The following is a 26,704-nucleotide window of genomic DNA, read 5'->3' on the forward strand; positions in this document are numbered from 1 at the left end:
GAAACCCGATGCATTCGAAAAACAGCTGAATATTATATCCGGACAAGTGCCGAAAGGATTATCTTTACCCTGCACTAACAGTCTCAAATGCATCCGAAAAATGTACAAGTTATCAAGGGTCCACGGCAAACTTATCGAAGATTTCCTTATTTTTGAAGTAAAAATCCCCTTAGTGACAGACGAACTGTATGAATTAACGGAAATTATATCGATTCGCAACATCAAGGGAGATTCTATGATCAACATCATGCCTACTGCTAAATACATGGCCGTGAACTTGAGAAAGGACTTGATAATACCTTTGAACAGTGAACAACTTTTATCGTGCATACAAGTCAATATAAATCAGCTGTTATGTAACTTTGACCTACCTATATATGACATAAAAGGTGCTACAAATATTTGCGAAGCCGACATTATAAACAATCGAGGAGCGTCGAGTTGCCGCACTGAGATATCAAATTGCAAGAATGACTGGGTCAAACTACACAGCAAGGACGCTTGGCTGTTTACGTGTTGCGAGGAATGCACTATGCGCATTTTCTGTCCAGCTGGTATTACGTCACAATCACTACGTAATACGGGTATAATCACCTTAGCGGCAGGATGCATGATGCGCGGTGACAATCACCTTATTTACTCGCACTACAATCTGCAAAGTAAACTGGAACTGGGAAATGATGATGAAGTCTATGTTCCAGACACAAATATAAACTATTTAGTATCGAGTAATAACAAGATTACTAACTGGACAGACATGAAAATCGAAACACATGAAGAACAACTAAATAGTTTGAAGAGAAAAATAGAAGCAATTAAGGAACAACAGGACATACAAACTATCAAGTCTGTTGATGCTGAACAACATCATTACGTTCTATATGGTTTCATGATAACCTGTGGAATTATATTAGGCATATGGATACTTTTCAAGGTGAAGGGACGACGCATCTGTCTACACCAAATAACCCCCGTAACAACGCCAGAGCTCCAAGAAGAGATTGAAATGGAAGAAATCAACAAGGACAAGAAACCAAATGCAGAACAGATAAGAAAAGAGATCACCGAGCATCAACTTCGATCGTACCCGAGCGCCAACAAGGTGGACTGTGGAACATCTCCCATCCCGCTCAGCGTCGACCGAAAAACTCTTTGATCATTTTTACATTAATTAATTAATCATAATTATTTACAATTTACTTTATCATTTTATTATTCTTTGTTTTACTCTGTTTTATTTAGTTTTTTGTAGTTGGCAGGATGTACGAGCACCGCCACATGATTTATATTGTTTTACTTTTATATGAAATAAGCATAAACACATATTAACTTAGTATGCAATATCGTCATACACGCGCGGTCTATATAAATCTAGGTTAATACTTTGTAATTTAGTGTGTACAATAAACTCAACCAGCAAGTACGGACACAATACAGTGATTTTATTTCCTGTGAACATCCCGTCTTCTGCGACAACCTACCACAACACACTCCACACAATTACAACTCAGTGTACGGGTAAACTGCTCGTACAGAAATATTAGCCTATAGCATGTGCCACGTCACAATAATAAGTGATCTAAAATTTATAAATGGGAATACAAGATGTCTGTGACTGCCATAAGTCACAAGCCCTTAGAATTAAGTCCAATAAAAGAAGCAACAAATCAAGAGTTCAAAGAGGAAGAAAGCTGTTCTTATAAACAGAACGCCAACACATTTAACTACAAATAACAATGAGGAAGCAAATAAAACAGATTGTAAACAAGCGGCCGTTAAACTATCCCTACTGTACAAAATAACAAACGTGTTGGAACAATAGTGCAAACAAGCGGATGACCAGCCGACTACAGCTGAAGAGACGTGACGCTCGAGCGAGGCGAGGCGGCGCGGGCGGCGGCGTGCCCGCGACACGTCGTAAAAACAACAAATATACGAGCGCAAGCCTCAACTCACCGCACAACGAAACAATAAATACTCCGATGTTCAATTTGATGGTTAATGCCGCGTACCGTTTCCGCAAATTATAACCAGAATGGTCGAGCTTCGGAAAACGATTTCTTTGAGCTCGTTAACTCATAAAATTGAGCGCGTCCGTTAATAAACTTGACTAAATACAGGATACTCGTTTTCTCGTGAACTGTTAACTAATTAGGTAGCCATAAACATTTATATTTATAAAGCAGTTTAACGCTCCCGGCGGTGAGTGATTGAAAACGCTAGTTATTACAATAATGATCTGTGTACAAATAGACAGAGAATACAAAGGGGTAGTCACAATAGGCGCAAAACAAAACGCAGGCTGGACACAAAGGAGGCTGTAATTAAAAGATCAGGTAGTGTTCCCGGGAGCGGCAGGAGCGAGCACAGCCCACCCGCCACTCCATTGTCGCACTTTTTACACTCAGACGGCAAAAACACCACAGATAAATATAGTAGAGACGCTTCATAACAACTAAGTGATCGCTTACAATGACACGCTTACAGCCTGGACGTAACGAGGCGCAGTAAAAGCTTATTAACAGGACAATATACAGGAATTTCTCTCGACACCACAAGTCGTATACAAAAGCACACAGTTGCATACCAGAGGAAAGCTCCCACGATTTGTTAGGAACAATAAACTCGTAGTATTCACAGGTCAATCACACCTCACTACACGGCGGGTAACAGCACAGACACGTCGGGATCAAACAATCAATCACACGGCGACGTCACCGAATCACTCGCGACTCAAATATTTGGTGGCGAGGAGCGGCGTGCGCACACCCCCGCGGCTCTCTCGCGACTGGAGTACAGACTGGAGCACGCCGCCGCGCCGGAGTGGCCGCGCGATGCTAACAAACTCGTTCTCAGCTCTACTAAAGCCTTCACGGTAAGTGGCGCAGGCACAATGGGAAACGCGAGCGCCCGCGCACCTGTGTTGTATACTGCTCTTTTTCTTTTTAATTTTATAAGGCGTCGAACTTTTCTGCGAGCCGGACGAACGGTTGATGACCCTAGCGAAACAGAAGTCCCTAATGATAATTTAATGGTCCCCGGCCGCCGTCGATCGAGACGGGACGAACAATCCACATTCAATGTTAATAGTTATTCATTTGCCGAGCAATCAGCAGCGGGTTTATTTCAAAGTTAACATAGTATAATGGTAGGTAATTCATCAGAGCTTTTTTCCATCCATTACGGTGAGGACAGATGAATGGGCGAGATGACAGACAGATGGAAGTGGATGATAGCGGACATGGGTGAGACGAGACTGTAGTGTTTACTATTTGGAAGTGGTCGGTGAGGAATGCGGCGCCGCGTCCCGCCGCCCCTCGGCGTCCAGCGCGTGGTGGCCGGCGCAAGGTCGTGCGCGGAGTTATGCGAAGCGCGCGCGCCGCACGCCCGCGCATTGCACCGCTCTACCTCGACGCTCAGTCAGTTGCAGTCACTGGTGCGCGGACATTAGTGTAAAAAATATTTGGCACAACCAGTCTGATACAATGAGATATCGCCGAACTTCAGCATTATTATCTTTGAAAGTCACAAAAAAACTCACAAGAATTGCAATAATTAAACTATAATTTTCGGCTGACTGTCATGATTGAATCTGAATTGTCCACTAACCACACTAAAGAAAGAATGCCCGCCTCCGCACACGCAGCACATGTGGCACATTGAAGGCATCTGATCAATGACACGTCGCATGACTTGCGACTAAAGCATTACACCAAACTGACGATTTATAACGTGTCACTAACTGTCACGAACTAAATCGATTGCTCTCGAAATATACTCGTTGACGACGTTAATCCGATCACACAAATAAAGATAAGAAAAATTTAAGACGACTAATACAGAGAGAATGAGGAGTGAAGTATTAATGGTCCATTCATTCACTTTGTTAAGCTTGTTTTTGACATTTGAAACGATAACAATAAATTCTCAGACAGGATTGCAGTTAACGAAATTAAAAGGTAAAATAAAGAACATTTGTGTCGACGAAGTAAGAGAGTGTAAATAAATAATGTGTTGCCGTGATTCTGGATAAATGTTGGATGTATTGCGGACTGTTCCACAAGTAGTTGAGAATAGTGAAGTACTCGTAGGCTATTCTGTTGAGGACTTTCTTACAGCCCACTCGGGAAATTAAACAGTTAATACAGTCAATTTTGTTACACTCTGGATATTCACGAACGTGCTAATAAAACCGTGTTCTACTTTAGCTTTGATAAAATGAACTGGATAAAGGAATTGTTCTACATGAACACTTACAGCGTAATAACTAGACAACACCAAATTACTTTGTACATAGCATATTAGCATGCTCCCTCAGCGAATATAAAACACTCCTAATTCACGGTTGTCAATTTACCAAACTTTTTGCTAGATCAATAAACCTTACATAACCTATAAGTAATCTATTCGAATCCTGCCAAAATACAAAGTAAATAAAATACTCGTTCTCATTGTTACCGGCATAATAAACTGCAAAAAGTAGTTGCACTTCGGTACACCACTGCTATGTACTACTGGATACAGCCGCAAAGGCATAACTAAACAGGAATATTATACACAAAAATAAACAAGCCACAAACAAAGGCTACCGGTACCAAAATTAACCCACCGTTACATTGAACAGTACACAAGAGATAACAAAAAGCTAGCCACTACAGAGTACACAATGTACAGTAGACAAAGCTGAATGATCTCGTGTCAAATGCATCAGTGGACTCACGACACGGTCATTAGTGCTGAACAACTAGACTTGTTTCACGCTAATACTGCTATTACTTCCCACGATTACGATCCGCTTGCTTTGAAGATTACGTAGGCTGAGAACTTTTATTTTATTATTTTCTAAGTTTTATAATTATTGTCAAAAAGTACTAAGCGTTTGAATTGATATGTTATGAGACAATTTTCAATCGCCCATTTAGTCTGACTGTTCTTAAATAAACAGATCCAATCGATAGTGCGCGTTTAACTTATTAGTGTATCTGCTAGTATTTAATTTCATAACAAAATTTTTCTATTTAATGAAAAGTTGGTTAGTAACTGTTAAGTTAGCTATGGATGAGTTTATCTGCTTGAACAACTGTGAAACTTTTAACTTATAAACAAAATAAATCTTTATAGTAAAACAATTAATTTTAGCAGTACTAAGGTACTGATCTTACTGTATTATGATCAGTATCTAGTATGAGCTGAGTGAGCTTATCTGTCAGCAGGAAATTGCGAGATCTGTATCTGCAACAGATGTTAGACTCTCTTGTGAAATTGCTTCCAGTGTACTTCTAACGCACATCGCACATGTAGTTTAATAATTTTATATGTATTCAACTGGTTGTAGATAACTACAAGTAAAAGAGCTGAAAATTATGGAACAGTCACACAAAATATATAAATGACTGAAAAAAAAGTCTATTAATTCCTTTTTTTAATGGTTACTTAAAAAAGAAGATCAATTAAAACACATCTTCCAATGAATTATTATGCCAACGATTTACTTTGTAGGTGCCATAATTAAAGCAACACGTCACCATTAAACTATCAAAATGCAAATCCTTGCTAAAAATATACACGCACTATCAACATTCACCAAAACACAGCTTAGCATCCGTCTGTCTCCACAATACATATTCTTTTTAATACGTCCCTGTGCCTCGAGCAAGTTGCGGACTCGCGACAAACTTCCACCGCACTCTAAGTGCATCTCCTATATGAACTACAGGCTACTGCACTAAGACGCTTATAAAACACAATGATTTCTTGCACCACTGAGATACATTGAAACTGGTACAAAGTAGTACAAACTAAGTTCTCAACTGCTGTGCAGAAAAGTACTTTTTTAGTTTGAAAGTAGATGCATGTGAAAGGATTTCGAAGTCGAAGTGGGAATGTGGGGAGAGGCGGTTTTGAACCACTGTTGAGCCAGCTTTTGACATTTTTTGTTGGAAACTGGACCAGTGACAAACGTATTACCATAGAAGAACGAAATTTTTAAACCTTAGTTCTTTAAGTCATGTTCTTATTATTGCTTCTCTAAAATGCGTAACAACAGCTTTTTTTAAGAAGTATTTAAGATTTTACTCATTCGCTCTTTAAATAATTTCAATTATTTAACGTTCGACACAAAAGTAACTGCGTACTACAACGGGATTTGTGCCTTTTTTAGATCACCATCATTTTGTAATCTTACAAGTCCTCTCGAATAAGTTTCACAAAATTCTTGTTGGACCATGGTATAACACTATATACATTAAATCTCTATGTAGGAGAGAAAATGTAATCTATACTATATATATATATAATATATAATATTATAAAGCTGAAGAGTTTGTTTGTTTGTTTGTTTGTTTGAACGCGCTAATCTCAGGAACTACTGGTCCGATTTGAAAAATTCTTTCAGTGTTAGATTGTCCATTAATCGAGGAAGGTTATAGGCTATATAACATCACGCTACTACCAATAGGAGCAGAGTACCAGTGAAAAATGTTACAAAAACGGGGATTTTTTTTAACGCTTATGTAACGCAAGCGAAGTTGCGCGGGTCAGCTAGTTGAAAATATACTGTCTTAGTACCGTATCATATTACAATAACGGCTAGACTAGAGTAAGTGAAGTAATAACACGAGGTAATCTCGGTGCAGTTCTAACAAGCAATTGCAGTGTTCCGCTGCAATTTGATCTAAGTGCTATAAAACTGTTATAGCTGCTACTAAGTAGTGCGAGTTCTGGTTTACATTACATACAGTGCAGTTTCGTGTAGCGTCTTGTGGTTAGAATACTGTAAGCTACGGAATATTTTCAAGAAATTGGGTCTATCTCAATCAAATAAGGATTTCGTGATAAACACTGATATTTCATTATGTTTCTAAGTGTTATTTTAGTAACTATCAAGTCATTCGTTTTAATATTTTATTTATGTCAAATCAGAAAATATCCGTGAAATTACTAGAATACCAGCATGGGTTAAAATATTAAATTTATATTAGAACTAGCTGACCCGCGCAACTTCGCTTGCGTCACCTAAGAGAATGGGTCAAAATTTTCCCCGTTTTTGTAACATTTTTCGTTGCTACTCCGCTCCTTATGACCGTAGCGTGATGTTATATAGCCTATAGCCTTCCTCGATAAATGGGCTATCTAACACTGAAAGAATTTCAAATCGGACCAGTAGATCCTGAGATTAGCGCGTTCAAACAAACAAACAATCAAACAAACTCTTCAGCTTTATAGTATTAGTATAGATGTATGTAATTCTCAATGAACCATCACAACTACTATAGTCTCAAGAAATAGAGCAGATAAATTTTACTACCTTCTACTATGTGTAGATACTGTAAAACGCTTAATAATAACTACATGCAGTATCTAGTATACATCTGCTATAAACCAGCTAGAAAGTCCCAACATCATGTTGTAACCTAAACATCCTAGTACTAGTAGTAAACACCTTCCTCACAGATAACACTTTGTTGAATGTTATCAAAACTCTTCACCGAGCGTCTTGACATTATCTAGAGTAAACTTACTGAGACTTGTCGGTGAGTGGCGACGGATTATTGAAAGATATTGAGAAGAGTGTCTTGTAGTTTACATATGCGATAGTTTGAGATTACTTGGTTGATAGGTATGTCTTTACTATTGTTATTGTGTTAAGCTTAAGTTTCAAATCTTGCTCTTCAAGTTAATCGTCGATTTAGAAGCCTTAGTTGATAAAGTTTTGAATAATCATATTTCATTCGATTACAGGTTTTTCATGTAGGTGCGATGAAAAGTTATATTTTTCCTTAAGAATAGAAGCTATGTTACAGGGTTCATAAAAAATAGTAGTTTTTTTTTAAATAACTAAATCCTAACGAATACACACAGTTCCGAATAAGCAAACTATATACGACGTAAGTCTCTCAATATGATTATTAAAGTTACACAATCACAGTTCATAAATTACCCACATTCAGCATGTTTTTTTTTCATCTGTATCGTGCGACGAATGCTTAGTTCACGATACGACCTCAAACTTGATGCGGCTCTCAAACATCGTGACGTGATCTGGTTATATCGTTAGTATCGTTACGTCTACATTTTCATTCAGTTCTGGTACGAAGCGTCACGACTAGGTAACTGCGCCTATGTGCTATGTTTGTTTAAATACATTCTTTGAATTTTAGATTTGTAGTGGTATTTTGTTTGTTTCAATTTTTGTGCGTGACTAATCTGAATTAAAAGCGCATAATTATTTATAAATTTAATCATTTTATTAACATAGCTATATTTTTCATAATTTGAAGCATTACGAATCTCCACTTTGATCTCCTACTAAGCTACCCTAACTACTACACTAACGATAGGTTGGTAAGGCTGATAGACCCAAATTCAGTATCTAATTGGCTATACTATGACCGCCGCGATTGAGTGCTGCAACGGTTATCCGAAAAAGAGTTTGGGAGAAGAATGAAGGAAAATGTCTGTCATACCGAGGGTCTGTTAGACCGTTGTAAATAAAAGCACTGACCTGTTCGGGCGTGTCGGTGTGGAACGCGTGGCAGTAGTGGTGCGGCGGCTCGGAGCGCGGCTCGCGCGCGACCAGCGCGAACAGCGCGCGCGCCGCCTCACACGTCGCGTACGAGATGCGACGTAGCGCGTGGTGCATGCGCACACTCTGTCGTAACAACATGCAGTTATCATTTAATTAAATAATTAAGCCCTGTTACTAGGATTAATCCCACATTGCCCAGCATTGAGGCAATCATTTGCTGTCGTTTTCTCTAGCGTATAATCAAAAGTGTCCACCCGAAATTTTATACGATTTCTGGTCATTTGAGAAGTTAATATCATCGGGGTTTGAAATTGATTATCAACTAAAACGTTTTAAGAAAACCCTTTACATTATTTGAAGGACTGATAGCAAGGAACGTAGTGTAGATCATTTAAATGAATCACTCACCTGGTCTTCGGGGTCGCATACTTTGACCCCCGAGAGTGCGACTACTACCAATACTGGCACCGCACGCCCGTTCTCCTGCAACAATACAAAAATCCTTTGTAACTATATTATCAAAAATAAGTTGACAAATAAATCAAAGATACATTTCAAACTTTGATTCCTTTTTAAATTCACAAAGTAAATTTCTTTGGTCGAAAAGTCAATAGTTAGTCAAAAATTTCACCTGAACATAGTGCTTATATATTTGGTAAAGCCCTCGTCAGTGTGAGGGAGTGGCTGTGTAATGGTGATTGCGCGGGTCCAGGGCGAGCCGCCTCTCATTAGGCATTTTAATTAAGACGAGCCGTTAAGCCCACTCGTAGCCGCTACTAGGCGCTACCTGCCACGCAATATGTCTTCACTCTCTGATATTACACAGGTTGGCTTTACATTTTGTAATATTAGGTCACGTAATTCTTTCAAAAGGATGCTCTGTTTTTTTATGTTGGAGCTGTGTAATAGTGTACGTCATATGCATTTTGACAGCCGCTGAAAACCTAATTCCAATGGAATAATTTAATAATCGTGGAAAAGTGTTGCTTAAAGCTTGTTGTCAGCTGTCAATTGAAGAAATTTCCTAGCACTATCGCCTCTCAACTATCAAATGTGGCGATTGTATGGAATGTAGAAGATCGCGCTTCAGGTGACCGAGTTCTTAGCCGACTGAATAGTCAATAGCACTTATGTCTTACGACCACTGTTACAAGATGCTATGATATAGTAACTTACAGCCGCACTGCGTTACTTTTTAACTTATTATCAACACCTTACTTTAACAACAAATTAAAACAACAACGATCTCCCAAAAGAATAACATGAACATTTCGAAAAGTTTGCAACTTGTAATGAACATTTGCAAATGGTGGCGCAGTGCCCAGAGATACATAAATGTACGAATCTGGTGCAATTAGCTGTTATAAATACTTGTGCTAATGTTCTGCAAAGTTGGTTGACGTACCTGAAAGACCTGAGGTGAGCTGAGGGCACGTTTTCACTCCTAACATTAGCAGGTAAAAGTTTAAATGTGAGTGAATACTAACGGTTGGAAACGAAGTTCACTAAGTACTGTTGTTTTGTATTAACTACGTAGTTTAAAATTTAAAATAATTAGCACTTCGTATTATGCCGTTATATCTTCTCAGGTTCTCTTCGAGTTGTTAGCACTGAATTTCTTTTAATGGTAATGTCAGGTACGCTAAGAATTATATGTATGTACGAGTATATTTCATATTTTTCACTCTCAACAGCGATAAATTTATTAAAAACGTATGGAACCACGAATCAGTGATGACATTTATCAAAAATATTTATAGCAGTGTCCCCTTAACCATTTTTCTTATAACCACACAATGCAATACTTAGCTTAAAATAACCGTTGAACTCTACCAAAAAAACTAATTATACCTCTTACCAGACGGTTTCTAAAGTTAATTATTTTTTAAAGAACTTAAAAAGAAACAGCCTAGGTCGAGTCTAAAACTGAAAAACTTTATACAGGAATTACGTAAACTCTCGCCTAAAGTACGCCAATGTAGTTGCTCTCTGAAAAATATCCCAAATATTTCCATTTAATAATTTAGTAGAACACAGTAGGGTGTATATTCTATGAATATTTTGTTCTATCACGTAAAGCGTGGGTCTTTATTAAATATTCTTTGATGGCAGGCGGTGGCAGCTGCGGCGCGCCTATCTGCCTGACACGGACCATGTTGACGGCGTTTAGACGGCAAATGAGCCGTGCCGCAGGTAAAAGTGTCGTAGGACGACGACAAATTTGACGCACAATTTGTGGAAGTAATTTTTTGGGAACATTTTCATTTTTCTCAACGACTATTTTTTGCGAACGTAACGTGGTTTCGACGGTTAGGATTTTGGTTGTATATTTTTCTTTAGTTCTATAATTTTAGTATTCAGTAGTGTTTGAGTATTGGAAAGGAGAGAAATTAAGAATACATATATAAATAATTATAATGATAATTATTGTCATTTGAGACACACGCATTTGAAAATAACAGCTCATCATATTATTCAATCAATAATAATTAACTTTTGCTTCATAGTAAACAAAATACTGAAAAACAATATAAGTAGCAGTCACTTGGCAGCAAAGACTAAAAGGAATCATGTAATTTAATCAGCCGCAGCACAAACAAAAGCTCCCCAGTACGACCACATCCTTAGTCTACAAGGATAAAATCTACGCCAAATATTTTTATATACATTGATGGTTTTAATCAGAGAAGGTGGTTGGTATTCGGTGCGGGTGGTGCGGTGTAAAACGCCTTGGATAATAGCCAGGGAGGTGTATGACGGCGGCGCGGTTGACTGGGAGCAGTTTGTATGCAAATGGTGAATTATTGGCGGTGAAGCCTGCGTTGTAGTGCGGGACCTTGCGCCTGGAGGCTCTATTCAATGTAAGATGTATTAGGTATACGTGATATATCGATTTCTAATTGTCTGTGCTGTTGGATTGATTGCATATTGATTGAGCTGAAGGTTGGTGTTCTATATAAGACGAATGCATGATGAGTTGGTACATACAGAATCTTCTCATAATAGCCGGTGGACGATTCATTTACAGTATCGCCTCACAAAATATCAACCGATTTGGTGGGGAAGGAGAAATAATATAAAATTGACGTTAAGCTAATTTCTAACCTTATCTCGTGTTGAGAGAGCATTATTAGGCTACTGCTGAAAAGGTGTTGTATTTATTCTTGTTGTTGTATTTGTCTCATTATATTTTTGTAAACAGAAACACATTTTGAGAGCTGGTCTAATTGTATTTTTGCTTTAGGAATCAAAATAGATCGAAATGGTAATTTATGATGTAATAGTAGTAGTCACTCCAAAGAAAAAAAATATTCTATAGATTCTGTTAAGGTCTAGAACCTGAAGTGTATATCTCACTCGCACTTATGGAAAATTGTGCAAGTAAGAAAGGAACTACTTGTATAGAAGTGTGTGGGTTTTACGGCGCGGTCATGAGACACATTCACTCCGGCACGTGGACTTGATTGTCTCGATAATAATGTATAGAAGGTTTCCTCGGGGGTGTTTTTGTATCGTGTGTTTTATGATCATCTTTTACCTTCAAGGGTTGAAGAGGAAAGGTCGTGTAAAGAATGGAATATGTTTTCTCAGCGCTGCCTATGAAATGAAGAATGTTGTAAGAGTCGGAAATTGAATTACATTTCGTCGGAAGACTATGCCCAGAGATTCCATGTATACATAAATAATTTTATGTATATAAGTTAGCCTTGCACCCAGGCCACACACGCCACTTTGCACGTTACGTATCTTTACAAACTTCCCTTTCCTCTATTACATCCACAGCACAGATCTTTTGTTTCTAAAATCACATCATAATCCAAAACTAATCGATATACCGCCAGCCCTCTACTGCATAGTTCATTCAATAAATCATGTAACACTAAGCGATTGTGCACATGTGATGTGCGACCGCGCACGTGTGGTACCGATCAGACGCCTCAGTCGCCTCGGTCGTCGGTCTCGAGGGAACACTGCCATCTGTCGGACACTGCGGCCACTATGGGAGTGAAGCTATTGTTGATAGAGTTATTGCTTATTGTTTTGGTGTGCAGCTTTGTTATGAATGTGGCCGGCCTGGGTTTGGCATGGCAAGGATAATTATATTAATATTTGTAACCAAAACTATTTAAAAATTAATGCCACTGCTAATGTTCTATGTTGGGTCTATTTTGTCATCTAAAATACGTTACTAGGATCGTTACAAAGACCGTCATTGAAAAACTAAATGAACGAACGTTTTTAAAGCCTGAAATTGAAACAGAATAAAGACAGGGGATCATTAAAATATAGCCAGTGCATTTGCTTTCAGCTACTCCAAAATGCAGTGATAACATTTTTCAAATCTATCTCTCCATCTCCATTACTCAGACATCCTGTAACCATTATTTCGCACCATCGTTCTCCCCTCTATAGGGTTTCTTGTAATTAATAGCAATCACAACCAAATTAATCGTCTCCCCTCAAACAAACTTCTACACAAAAACTCACACAAATCTAAGCGAGCCCACACGAACGATTAGACGAAATATAACGACTCCAAGTTTATATTCATCATTCAAGTAACTTCTGCCGGCAAGGTTAATTCTGTGATTTAGTACAGGCCTGGGGAGTACCCACCCTGCGGGGGTGAAGGGTGGAGGGGTGGGGGTTGTATGACAATCATCCGCACACAGCACTGGAGAGCGCAATTACCAGGAGCGCATGAGTCACAGGCGATGTTATGATCGTCTCATTACGCAGACGGTTGACAGTTTTTCCACAACGCTTTGGTAAATTACTTCCAAACTGTTTCTTATCGCCTGGTATCCTATGGATGCGAGGTGAAATTGTTTATTCAAGGTGAAAGGGCTTTTTCGTTGACGACAAATTATGATTTCGAATTTACCAACGTGGTTAGGTTAGGTTAGGTTAGGTTTCCTGGGCATTTTTCCGCACTTAGCCTCTTAAATGGGCCTTTGTGCGTGTATCTACCCTCTTTCATTGTTGCGTTGATTCACCCTCACTCCAGCCATCCTAGTTCCTCCCAGAACTTCAGTAGCTTTTTCAAGTTGCTGCAGGCTTCCTGGAGTGTTGTTGTCAATATTTTTGTTCGCGCTCGTTGGTCCGCCACGCTGTTGCATTCCACAAGTACATGTTGTGGTGTTTCCTCTGCCTCCATGCATCCTCTGCACAGAGGGCTGTCCGTCACACCTATTGTACATAGATGTTTGTTTAGGGGACAATGGCCGGTTAGGATTCCTATTACCTTGCGTATTTTGTCCCTTTTTAGACTGATAAGGTTGCGGGCAAGATTCTTAGGTGCCACCGGAACTGCAGCCTTAGTTTGCCTGCAACCTTTGCTGTTACCAACGTGGTGAACAGAGGAGGAAAATTTTCATATTGATATTCAGTAAAATAGTCTACTTTTCTATTATGATGCTGAATTAAAAGTTTTTAACCCATGTTTTCCTTCTAAAGTCTGTTGTAACTCAAGTACGATAGTCAAGTGTCAAAAAAAGTAGAGCATCGTTGTCGGAACAGATGTAAAACGATGAACTGCAATAAAGGAACATCCGCGTGCTCGGGTCTCATTTCAAACGTTTAATTTCGTTGTGAAATCTTCTAGACGGAGCTAGGTGTCGGTTAGATCCTTTTTATTAGAGCTCGTTGTCTAGAACACTTAGAAAATCCAATTAAACAGCACAATACCCACTTAAGTGGTGCGCGTAAAGTAAAATATTTAGGCGCTAAGATGCGCGCTGCTGGTGAGAGGGGGTGAGGTATGGGGGGGTGCAAGGACGTAAGGAGTGGCGCTACTGGGACTCACTCACAGCCTCTACACGGTAACAGCTTTCTGCCGAGCTGAGTTATAGAGCGACCTAAGGTACAGGAGGTAAACGATTATATTACACAGTAATATTAGTGATATACATAGGTAAATCTGACATATCGGTACATCAAGATGTCGTTTCATTCGCCGTTTAGAAAATATCCTTCAACACACACTTATATACACTTAACAATATTCATTAAAATATATTTCGCTGGCGACTGGATAACAGGCATTTCATGAAATTAGTATGTCTCAATTTGGCATACCCTTTCACTAAAATAATTTATCCATATAAAATTTGTACGAAAAAATTTAGTCATAACTTTGTCTAATTTTGTAGTTTTATCAGCTTTAAATATTAACAAGAAAAATGTAGATATTTTAAAGCCTAGATGAATAAATGAGAAGAAAGTTTTAAGAGTTTTTACGAAACTTGAAATTAAGTTTCTAGACAAATTACTACTTAGTCTTTATAATATACCTGAGGCGTACCAGTCACCAGAAAGTATAACACAAGCAAGCGTTGATAGCCACCACACACTAATTCTGTAATTTATAGCTAGTTCTGTTTTCTAAACCTATACCAAAATAGATTCTTCAAAAAATATGACTGCATATTTTAAGTTAAAATTTCATCTTATAGTACGTCGGAAAAGTTTACCTGACCAAAAAAGAGCAAATCAAAGGTCAACTACTTTCAAACCAATATCACAGTCAAATTAAATATTTGTTAGTAGAGCCTCCCGCTGTTAGTTTACAACTTAGCTCGTCAGTTATATTAGTGTGGATGCATTAGCGGTGTGCTTCAGCTGCGAGTGCCGATACAGTTTTACGAGCAGCTCACCGCTCGCCTCCGACCGCTGCCTTACTGCCTACAGCCTGCTGCCTGCTGTATGCGATACTCACACTGTTTACTACAAATTAACACTATTGTTTCGTAACACTTTGAAGAAGTTAGGCTAAGTTTAAACTATGGCTCACTGGATCAAAAATTAACCTTGCGTTCTTTCCTCAACACAATTGCAAGAAGTAAAATAGTGTTCATTTAATGAAATTTCTATGACACTTTAAGGTACCTGCCTAACAAATATTTTTATCAGAATGGGTGTAGATTTTCTACAGTGTGATAACATATTTTTCTATGTTAAGTTTGCTGTACTAGCAATGTTTGTAAAACGAATGCCACAAAATATTTTTGTAACGAAGTTATTATACACAGAATATTACTGACAAGGGTAAATAGGGTAAAGACCCTTACTTCCTAGAACACAAATAGCTGATGCTTTTTTATAATTGAGGAAAAATATATTCAAAGAAAAGACAACATATCCTATAATTAAAGAGCAACAAAAAACGCTGCGTTTTATTTTTTACACAAGAGAAATACTTATTCTGTGTACTTTTTATTAATATTAACTCAAAGATGAGTCTAAAAGATACCATAATATTTGTAATACTTGCAAGCAAAGCTGAACTTGCTGAAAACCACACTGTTAAACTTTCATAATTTGTTCACAATGACAAGGCATGTATGAGTATTTCGAATAATTCATTCTTTTTATCTCAGATTCTTAAAGTTGTATCCAATACGATCATCTTAGCTATTGAAAGTTGTACTAATAAACGTTTTGTAAAGATTTTAATCACTTCAAAAATTGACGAAACACTGCAAAAGTAATCAGAGGTAACACGACGTTTATTAATAAGACACTAAAAGTATAGTTTTTCTCACGTCTCTCCCTAACCCTAAGGGAAAAGGCGTAATTTTATGTATGTATGTAAATGTATATTTTCACTTAACTAGCATCGATTGTATGAAGTTAAAACAGTTTAACACTCGTATCTTTTAATTCAATATTGATGATTAAAATCTCGTATAATAAAATGAAACGCTCGCATTTAAGTACTTTATTTGCACAATTGATACGCAAATGGATCGAGTCCAATAATTACCGTGCGTTTATACGATATTTTAATACGAGCACAGAGTAAGTGCTTGCACAGACTCTACTGAATACATTCATTGTTTAATATTTACGTTAGCTGACTGTATTTTTTTTATTTAAAAGTGCCTATATTTGATGCTAGTGATATTTTCAGTATCGTAACTATTTGGATTATATTTTTCAGTGCATTGAAATTTATTTTGTCACTTAATTTTCTGTATATACCTATATTGCACAAATAGTAGGATGATCTATTTCTCGTACTTGTATTTCAGTCGTTTCGACCGATTTTTTGTAAGTTAAAAGATTTACAGTCATTAACAAATGACAGACAATATCAACACGAATTTTCTCAATTAAATGTTTATAACTGCTTCGATCTTCTTCCGGTCAAGTTTCAATATACTTTTTGCAATAATTATTCTCTCTCATAGCAATTGCTCTGTGCACATTGAGCTGCGCGGAGTGCGTTCATCGACGATTATTTACTATTGTACGATCGTAGCGAGTTGCTGCGAACTGCTGCGAGTCGGAGGTACGCAGTTGAGCTATTGTTACTGTCATTTACTATTGAATTGTTCGGTATAAGTGGTGGGGTACGTTGCAGGCCTATTGAGAGTAGGTACATGGAAAGGAAATTGATGCAGCTATCAAGTTTTGCATAAATAGCCATAAGGGGTAGGTTTGAGCTGTTTGAGGTTATAAGTCTTTTATAATTTTATAGTCCAGATATCTACAGAATATGAAAAGAAACTTCTGTCATCTTTAGTCAAAGCAATACAATGCATACTTTAAAATGCAAAGTAACGTTAATTATCTCAACACTGTTTTCTTCAAACATTTTCCAAAACAAATAAAATTGCGAACGAAACATCTTTACCCTTTCGTCGTTACAGCGACGTCGTAAAACAAAGAACGCTTTAAAAAAAACGAGCTCACTCGTGCAAAAGTTCATCAGACGGAGAGCTTCAAAGGTGAAAGGTAATTTTTCTTAAATGACTTAGTTGAAAGTACAACAGAGAGGTGTATCCCTCAGCGACTAATTACTTGAGACGACAGACCGAGATATACGAGTACTACGCGAACCGGGCGAGCGAGGGGCGAGGCAACACGCGGGGAGGGGGCACGCCGGTGACACGTTACAATGGGAAAAGTTACGCAATAACAGACTAAGTTTCGGCTGTAGGCCGTTATCAGTGCGGTCAGAACACTGAATTATAGCCCCTGGGACAACCACATAAGGTCCTCGACGTTTATCCTACATAAGTTTGTCAGGATCCCGTCTTTTATTCGTCCGTCAGGCGTACGAGATTTATGTGAATAAAACACGGCTCCATGTTTTATGGTGGTGGTCTAATCTAACGATAACACGGAAATATGGAATACACGTTATGGGAAGTGCGCTGGAAATAATTTTGATGGTCGTGATTTACGTAATGTTGTGAGGAGTTAAGCGCGTGTTCATGTTCGGATGTGGGCCATTAATCTCGCTTGCTATGTGTTTTTATGACTGTTATAAACAATATCAAGTTTGAACGATCATATCCTGTAACGCACTCGTAAAATTTGAATCTTAACTTTCACAAAGCTTTAAAATAAACAGCCTATATGCTCAATATGCGGTAATTTCAATAATTCAGATTGTAAAGCCACATTTTGCAACAGATATTTTGTTTTCCATGGTCTACTGAAACTGATGGGTACTGAAATCGATGCGTAAAATAATACGGTTGTGGTCCTGACACGAAAGGTGACAGTTACATGCTGTATGTGGAATTAAACGATTTCACAATTTTAATTTGTTTATCATGTTGTTTGAATTGGTGTCATAAAGATTGGAAAACTACGTAATATTATGTGTATGAGTTTAGCAACTCCAAATTCCATAATTATAAATGTGAAAATACCTATCTACTTTGTTTCTTAAGACGGCTAAATGGCTACCAAAATTTAATTAAATTTAGCAATAAACGTGGTCAAACATAGGATGATTGTAAAAAAACAATCACTAGGGAGTAAAAGTTGTATGCAAGTAGCGGCTAATAGAATATAATAGTAATTTCAATACTAGTTAATATCTTATTAGGAAGTAACACAGATTATCGTGTAATTAACATTACATCATCAATATCGCTTCTATTAGTATCTCCAGCGAAGCACAAAGGCTTGTGTTGGGAGAGGATTTACGTTATACCAGTGCAAGAGATGGGCTTTGAACTCAAGACATATCTGATGCATTAACTATTGTTACTAGTCCAGTTTTTAGCATTACATTCATGTTAATATTATAAATGGAAAAGTATGTCTGCCTATTACGTTTTCATGACTAAACTGCTGAAGAAATTTCCATGAAATTGAAATTTTAATGTCAAACATAATCATTTTTTTATTTTCTCTATCTAACTCACAAGTGAACGTAGGCTCGAGAGTTTTGTAGTATAATAATGCATGGGGCCTTAGTTGTCATATTACGTACGTAATTCGACACGAAAATGCATTGCCCATATTAACATATCGGCAACGCATTTCACTTCAAAACCTTCAACCTAGCGGCTTAGGCAATGAAAGTTTTACATCAAGTTCATAGTATTTATACGTTATCCTTATTACGTAGAATTAAAAGCAAGTTAAAAAATACATTGCAGAATAAAGTTCCAAGGAAAAATAAGGTATAAACAAATTACTTAAGTAAATGAAGTCAAAGTTTTAAGTTAAATCAATAATTGTTCAATAGAGGGTCTGTAAGTCGTTTGTATGCGCAGAAGTATTGAAGCTTACTCAAACACTTGACCGACTTCCAAGTTATTTTGTTAATTGAACCAATTTACTTATTTGCTTTCAATGAAGATTTGGTTCAGCTGCCAGATTGGAATACTGAAGAAAGTATATATTTGACCTAAAATTAGTTTGAGTGAATTTTAGACAATTTTCTGTGGAGTTGATTACGGTATTCAAATACATTTTAAGTTACTAATCTGATAGTTATGAACTATATACTTATCTTATTTTTTCTTCCCCGTGGACTATGTAAACATAATATTAAAAAAATACGTTGCAACGAGGTTATCATATTATGTATGTTGTAGGTACAATAAATAAATATACATAACCTAACGCACACGAATCAGAAATCACGTAATGAGAAATACTAATTATGAAATAAAAACGAATAAAAAATAAGTTTATAAAACTAAAAAATGACTAAATGGGAAAAAAATCCATTATTCATAAATTAGTTTAAGTATCAACTTACCGATCAAATAAAATCCCGTAAGTAATACAGTATACGAACTGTCGAAACTTCGTGAGAGAGAACTTTTCCGTGCGTGTGTCGTGCGTGGCGCGGACGCGACGCGTGCGGCTCGGGCGGCGAGCGACGCGCGACTGAAGCGAACTGAAGCCTGAAGCCGCCCGCCCTACACCAGACACGGTATGTTGGACGAAGGGGCTCGTGTTAGCTTAGATTTTTGGTAGATAATTAATTGTTTGGTGGTTGCGTTTTGATTTCGTTAATTTTTTTATTTGTATTTTTGTGCTTTGTATTTTTTTACGAAAGGTATAATGTTTGGCAAACTTATAAATGTGTTATATGGAATGTTTGACCATATTAATTATAAAGCAAATCTAATTTTTTAAATATTTTTTTTTCTTAAATTTATACACACAAATATTGTAAAATGGTCAAACTAAACAACATTTGAAACGAGTGCCTATTTTATGAATTGCAAACAATTAGGCACTAAACTCTAATTAATTTAAACTAATTTTTCTGAGCTATGTAACAATTCAATCTAAAAGTAAAGAATACGTGAAGGAGCTATTTTCTTTTATATCACGAATAAACAAAATTCAAAGATTATATTTATTTCACCCATATTCAGTGTGCTTCCTGGTTAACCCGGTAACCACATCGATGCCAGGAGGATTACCAAAATACTGATTCTATCGTATTATCTTAGGATAACCACAGAGAGAATAATATTGTGCCACAAACCGAATGTTCCTGTTGTATTTCAAACAGAATATTTAGTATTTCCGTATATAATGTTCCGTGGAATATATTGCTTTGATCAGATATTTGGAAGGAAAATAATGTTATCATACATAATAATAATATGATACAATATTTTCGAACTGAAAATATAAGGCATAAAGAAGAAAAAATATCCCTCATTTTTGCATTGATCTCACAACTTTTACCGTAGAAAAACTTGGGTGTTTTAAAAGTTATATTTTTAATAACATAACCAGACCCGAACCAATTATAATACCATCACATTGTAAATCATTTGGTAATTGCAAATATGACCCTGACTTTTTTGCTAGCTCTTTTCATAAGGCTCTACTCCCCTTCCGAGCTAGTAGTAGGCTCAGTACCTAATTGTAAATGATCTAAAATCTAACCAAAAAAATGATAAAATTTTACACGCCTCCTTTAGTATGTAGTGATATGTAACCGCGGGTCCGGTCATAAACCAAGCGTGGAAGCTCAACAAGCAATCACAAAGGATCAGTTAAGACAAAGCGCCGGCCGCGGGACATCGATCATCGTTTAGAACAAACCGCAAAAAATAGCCGTCCAACACACACGCCTTGTTTCATATAAATCATTCAGTTCAATACAGAGATAATAGGTGAGAAATATATCGACATTATGGATTTATTTTAGGTAGATATATTGCAAAAACAAAAGAAAATATGGTTTTGTTCGTCATGTTTGAAGTTTTGAAAAGATGAAATGTCTGAAGTAAATTTGTATGAGTAAATAGTTAACTGAAGTCGTAGCACTTGCGTTTTAATCACAAAATACTGGATTCGGTTTCTGATTGAGTAAAATATTAGTCGTGGCATAAGGGCTGTGTCGTGTACGGAAAACTGGACGAAATACAAATTTTTGATGACCTATATTCACAAAATAAAAACCTTATTAACGTCATTCAAAATCATTTCCTTAAAAACAAAAGTTTATTAAAAACTTTTCACGTTCCGATGTTAATAAGATTTCCTTATGAAAAATGTCCGTAAGTTTGGTTTGTTTAATTAAACCGCGCATTGATTGCGTCGTCTGAATAATACATGAACTCTCGCGCTCTTATTATGTTATTTATATGTTAAGTAGAGCATTGTAGATGTCTCGGCTGTGAGGATTGTGTCTCTCAAATCTTAATATTAAGGAATAACAAATTATGTGATTAGGTTTTGTTTTGATTTAATTACTTTTGTATTTTAGAAGAATAAAGATTTTTAAACCACGATACTTTGAGTTACTGGTTATCGCAATTATTTTTTTATAGTCATATTCGGTCAATGAAAGTTAGTTAGTTAGCAAATATTGCACTATGCAATATTTGCTAACTTTGTAGAAACGTCACTATTATACATATAAAGCCGCAAAAATTATGAACAAAATGTATTATCTTATCGTCACCTTTATAACCTTTAGGCTCTGAAGTGCAATTTGAACAGGCGATGAAAATGCGACGAGGTGCGACGTCGAACGTAACAGTAAATATGTTCTCACTGTGAGAGACATACGAACAATAAAGACGGGCTACTATTTCAATAAAGGTAAATTTGTGACATCGATTCAGTTAGTTTTACTTGAAATAAATAAATAGTAATATGTATGTGACAGCTATTTCAGCAATGGCATTGTGCTAAATTCTATGAGAACAAATCAGTTGACTATTTCGTAAAACATATCAAACGAATATGATATAGATGAATAGAATAGAATTGAAGAAACGGATGGATAATCTTCATGTAAGAAAATTTAACCTGACAAATATAGTCTGCTATTATCCATTAAGTTAGTTTAACAGGTTAAAGGCCTTAAATTAGTCACATTTAATACTAGTGTTAAGATATTATTTCAACCCTAATTCACCTCATGCTATTAAGACACCAACTGATATGTCCGTATGTATTATCTTTGGAAAATATTTCAGCTACACTTAGCGTTGTTCGTAGACGTTTGCACGAGACGCGAGGAGACGCGGTGCGATCAAGAGCGATGCGCTACGATAACAAGTGCCACACTGCACTCGTGTAATTGGATCTCCACATTGTGTAACAAGATCGTCGGTCATGTAATCAATCAAACAGAGTTTTTTCCCAATTCTAAATGGAAGATGCGTACTTGCTATGAGTAAGAACAAAGAAGAGGTTGTTCTTAAAATATGGTAGCTGATGTTATGAACGAGTTTCTCTACAAAGAAAATTATGAAAGGTATTCTAAAACTATTAAGCAATTTTCCAAAGTATGCTAATGACTTGATAATATGGTGGTAAATTGATTAACTGTTTTTTTTACAATGATTGATTGGAGATTGCAATATTTGACCTAATTATATAAATTATTTTATTTTAGCTTATCCATGAACGAACATGTAATCCAACCTTTTAAATTTTTCGTATCATTGTCATTATTATTTTAATTCTTTTCGACTTCAGGACATCGACTCTACACTAGCTACCTTTATTTTAATTTACGAGAACCAATCTTCTCACAGTCCTCGACGGTTAGAATTACAACAGAGACTAATATAAAACGTCTGTAAGGAAAAACAGATCCGTAATTCAAACATCTCGAATAGAATTGAAATAAAATTCCGCTGTGAGACAAGTGCATAAAAAGTGCAAAACGTCTGCTCTCGAGTGCAGCCCGAGTTCAACTGCAAACATCATTTGTCGATGGGTTGCGGACTGGGACTGAGACACACTAGTGAGCTTTTGTATATTTTCTTGCGATTTATATAAATTATTGGTACCGTATTTGAGCTAAATTTGTTTGTCAATGGCACACCGCACTAGCGTAGCTTATGACGTAGGTACATATTAAAAGGCTATTAATGACATAACTTGTTCCAAGAGAAAGTAGAACCTTATTATTGTAAAGAATACAAGAAATAGCATTACAGAATTTCATTTCAAAAATTAATGTTTTTTCAAGATGTCAAACTGTCGTCGCAAATCGGCGATATGGCAATCAATTTTGCATATGATTTATACAAGATGATAAACGCAGCGCATGAAATTAAATAAATTCTATAGCCCTCTAGCGTGGACATTGCTTATGGGGTTACACTTACGGTGAGCTGTTGTCGCTATTGAGAATTTAGGGTCTGCATCGTCTCAACTCAAATATAAGTGTTCCTTTGAAATATTTGACTGCACGTACAAAGTTCAAAGGACATTTTACTATGGCATGTGTTATAAATTCTTTCTATCTTGTAAATCATAAAAACTGCATGAATTTTAAATGTATAACATATCTTTATAATAATTATCACTTGTTCTAAAAGTGAATGAAAAACAACGTAATGAAACCTTGCATGCAATTCTAACTAACTTAACAGTTTTATTCTTAAAGAGATACATAGTCACCAACCAGCACTTGGCAAGCGTGGTGGACTCAAGGCCTAACCTGTATCTCATTCAGGGACCCTTGCCCAGTAGCACGACAATAATAGATTAAATTCAATTATCATTATTTATTACAAATCTGTTTTTTTTCTCTGCCAATGAGCGATTATAGGATAAGTAATACAAGCACGACGTTTCCCTTATCTCACACACGAAAAGATTTTTTGATACAACCGTTTTCGTTTCAACGTCAAACCCTCAAAAGGCTTACACATAAAGCCGTAGGAAAAAGCGGTTTGTTTCCCATCAGGCGATATTGCGGTGTCACGTGTAGTGTGACGTCACTGACGTCGGCAGCCGCCTTGATGCGTATGTGATGATACCACGTAAGCAAAGTGACACGATTGCCGAGATCGAGCACTGGTGGGGGATTGTAATAAATATAAAAATAAATGTGAAATGTGGTGAGGTTTCTAAGGAGTAATTCCGGTTTAATCACATTGAAATCGGTTGTGGAATATTTTAAAAAGCGCTGCTGACACAATTCGAAGTTGTTATAAAACTTTTAAAAAATTACTAGGTATACATTAAGAACAAACTTATTTAACTTTTTAAGACAAAACCCAAAAGTAAACGACTAGACCTAAAATGATACTATGTGTCGATCAAATTAAGCTATTGTACCTATAGGCAGCAATTTAGGGGTGCAATTACTAAGGAAGTCTTTTGGCTGATTCATATTTACGTCACAAATCACAATACCTACAAACGAATTTATATAAAGAAGCAAAATGCTTCACGTCAAAACCCAAATTCCGAACTAAAGAAAAGAGAGCGTTGAAACGATACTTCAGTAATGATTGTTGAGGCGGCTGCCGTTTGGACATAGCTACACGTGTTCACATAAAGCCGGGGCTCAATCCCGCGCAAATCAACTGTGCTCTGTAACGAGTTTGACCCCTACTTCAGAACAAATCACCATAAGAGCAGCACTAGACGCATCTTTGAAAAACGCGCGATTCAACAAATACAAAAGTGCGAAAAACAATTGCACACTTAAGGCCTAGAAACCGTCAACTATGTTGTGTGTCACCTAATGTTCATAATTATTTTGGGACAAAAGAGATTAAAGACACTTTAATTTATGAACACACAGAGGAACCAAATTCTGTGTCGTAATCAACATCAAATTTACGACGACCAGTGCATTTCTGGATAAGGCATTTCCGTTACTTGCTTGTTAGTAAGTATGATGTGAATACGTAAAAATAATTCTTAGCCTAGCATCAAAGGCAATGCAAATGACGCAGACAGCAAGCGTTCTGTCTTTAAGTTACCCATCAGAATCGCAGCGTAACCGTGCTATGTTGTGTGGTACAGCTCATATAGCTAAATGTCTAGATATCGAGCAAAAACTTATTTGTAAGATTGGTGAGTATAAATAGTATGAAACAAGTTACGTCGTTGTACAGATGTTTACTTTTATTATTGCTAACAGAAGCCGGGTTGCGTGGGCTAGTTTCTGAGTTTAGTCGTTTGTGTTTTACAGAATATGTGTACCTACAGACTTCTGTATAAAGTAACAATAGCAAAAATCATAATATTTTCTAGAATTTTATCGCACGTTGGGCCTAAACTTAAGACATAAAATATTTATAGAATAATGTTTTGTTAGCTTGTACGTACTCTCAGAATCGCAAAACAATAAACAGAGACAATATAAAAGTACATAAACTCTCTAAACAATTCAAATAATATCGAACAACCAATTAATTTTCAAAACAAATAACGGGAACAGTAGCAGACATAAGTTACCTTCGATAATTCACAAAAGCCTTGTAAAATCAATAAACGTAAAATTTTAATAGTGTCATAATTGACAAACCAGTTTAGTAAGACCTATGATATAACGGGGAGGAAGGAAATCTCTGAATGGCTTGTAAAGAGTTTGTGTTCGGGCGGGGGTCAAAGTAGACTGGTCGTTTTCTCGCTGCCCGGTTACCGTTCGCTCTGGAGCAAGTTTACTCGGCTACTTGGGACATTTTATAGGAAAAGTTCTCGTTGAACTCACTCGAGTGTTTTATTCTCTTACTTTTCGAGTATTACCGGCAAAAGTCAGAAGCGTCGTAAATTATCTCACTGTTTTTGTACGGCACTAGCCTTTATGAGCGATTTTGGCTACCTGTATAACGAAAAACGTTGAGAACTGAACACTCAAAAATATGTTTGTCAATATAATTATATTCAGGCCATGTTCACCACCCTTAACATTTATTCATTGCATATCAAAGCGTATCAGATGAATTGTTGATAGTTGTTTTAATACATTCACTGTCTCTTCATTTAGCAAAAAGTAGTTACCTGACATTTATTTATAAACTGTGAAACTGGCGCTTACTTTGAAATATAGTAAAAATCCCTGCAATGCAGTCGAACTTAGATTACTGCTCGAAAATTGCAGGATTCTTATATAAAAGTTATTACATTTTACGGAAATCGGATGATATTTCTAAAGGATTTTAAAGGAAGACGTTAGCTTCCACGTTTCTTCGTTTTCTTTAGATTTTTAGAAATCTTTCTACCCTTGTTTGTGGATAGCAGATTGCACGAGATACACACAGTTTCAACCTAGCCAAGTATATTTTTAACGATTTTATGGCTATGCCGTCAAATCTGGGGGCACGGAAGTGCCCCCGCAAGTCGAGCAAAAAAAAAGCGGCACGGCCGTAACATCCTTTTCTCGAAGCAATTCGGGCTATTTTTGACACCCCTATAATTTCGTAGTGGATAAAACAAGAAGCCTGGATTTTCAGCAACTAATCAGTCATTGTATAAAAACGGTATATTTAAAATTTCAGTCAATTTGAACCAGAAGTTTAAGAATGACAACTTGTTAAAATTTTGAATTTTGTCACTCACTGATTCACTGACTCACTGACTCACCGATCATCAAAAGTCTAAGGTACTTCTAGCAGACTTAGAAGCTTAAAATTTAGAATACAAATAGGGTTTAGTGTCTTAATCATGGGAAAAATTCAATATTTTCTAATTTCG

The 26,704-nt window shown here is 36.7% G+C and overlaps 1 protein-coding gene across 3 annotated transcripts in view; it reads right to left on the reverse strand.

Annotated features, from left to right (window-relative positions):
- LOC142973801 (EGFR adapter protein-like) overlaps positions 1-26,704 on the reverse strand; it is a 255,524-nt gene that overhangs the window by 69,644 nt on the left and 159,176 nt on the right. For 2 of the 3 annotated variants that reach the window (XM_076115821.1, XM_076115822.1), the window contains exons 3-4: positions 8,936-9,010; positions 8,504-8,650 (exon numbers count right to left, since the gene is read on the reverse strand). In XM_076115821.1, coding sequence (XP_075971936.1) covers positions 8,504-8,650; positions 8,936-9,010 — 222 coding nt within the window. Of the gene's footprint in view, positions 1-8,503; positions 8,651-8,935; positions 9,011-19,538; positions 19,666-26,704 lie in introns of those variants that run through there. The other variant, XM_076115823.1, reaches the window with a different exon arrangement.

Source organism: Anticarsia gemmatalis, chromosome 6 (genome assembly GCF_050436995.1).
Source record: "Anticarsia gemmatalis isolate Benzon Research Colony breed Stoneville strain chromosome 6, ilAntGemm2 primary, whole genome shotgun sequence".
NCBI lineage: Eukaryota > Metazoa > Arthropoda > Insecta > Lepidoptera > Erebidae > Anticarsia > Anticarsia gemmatalis.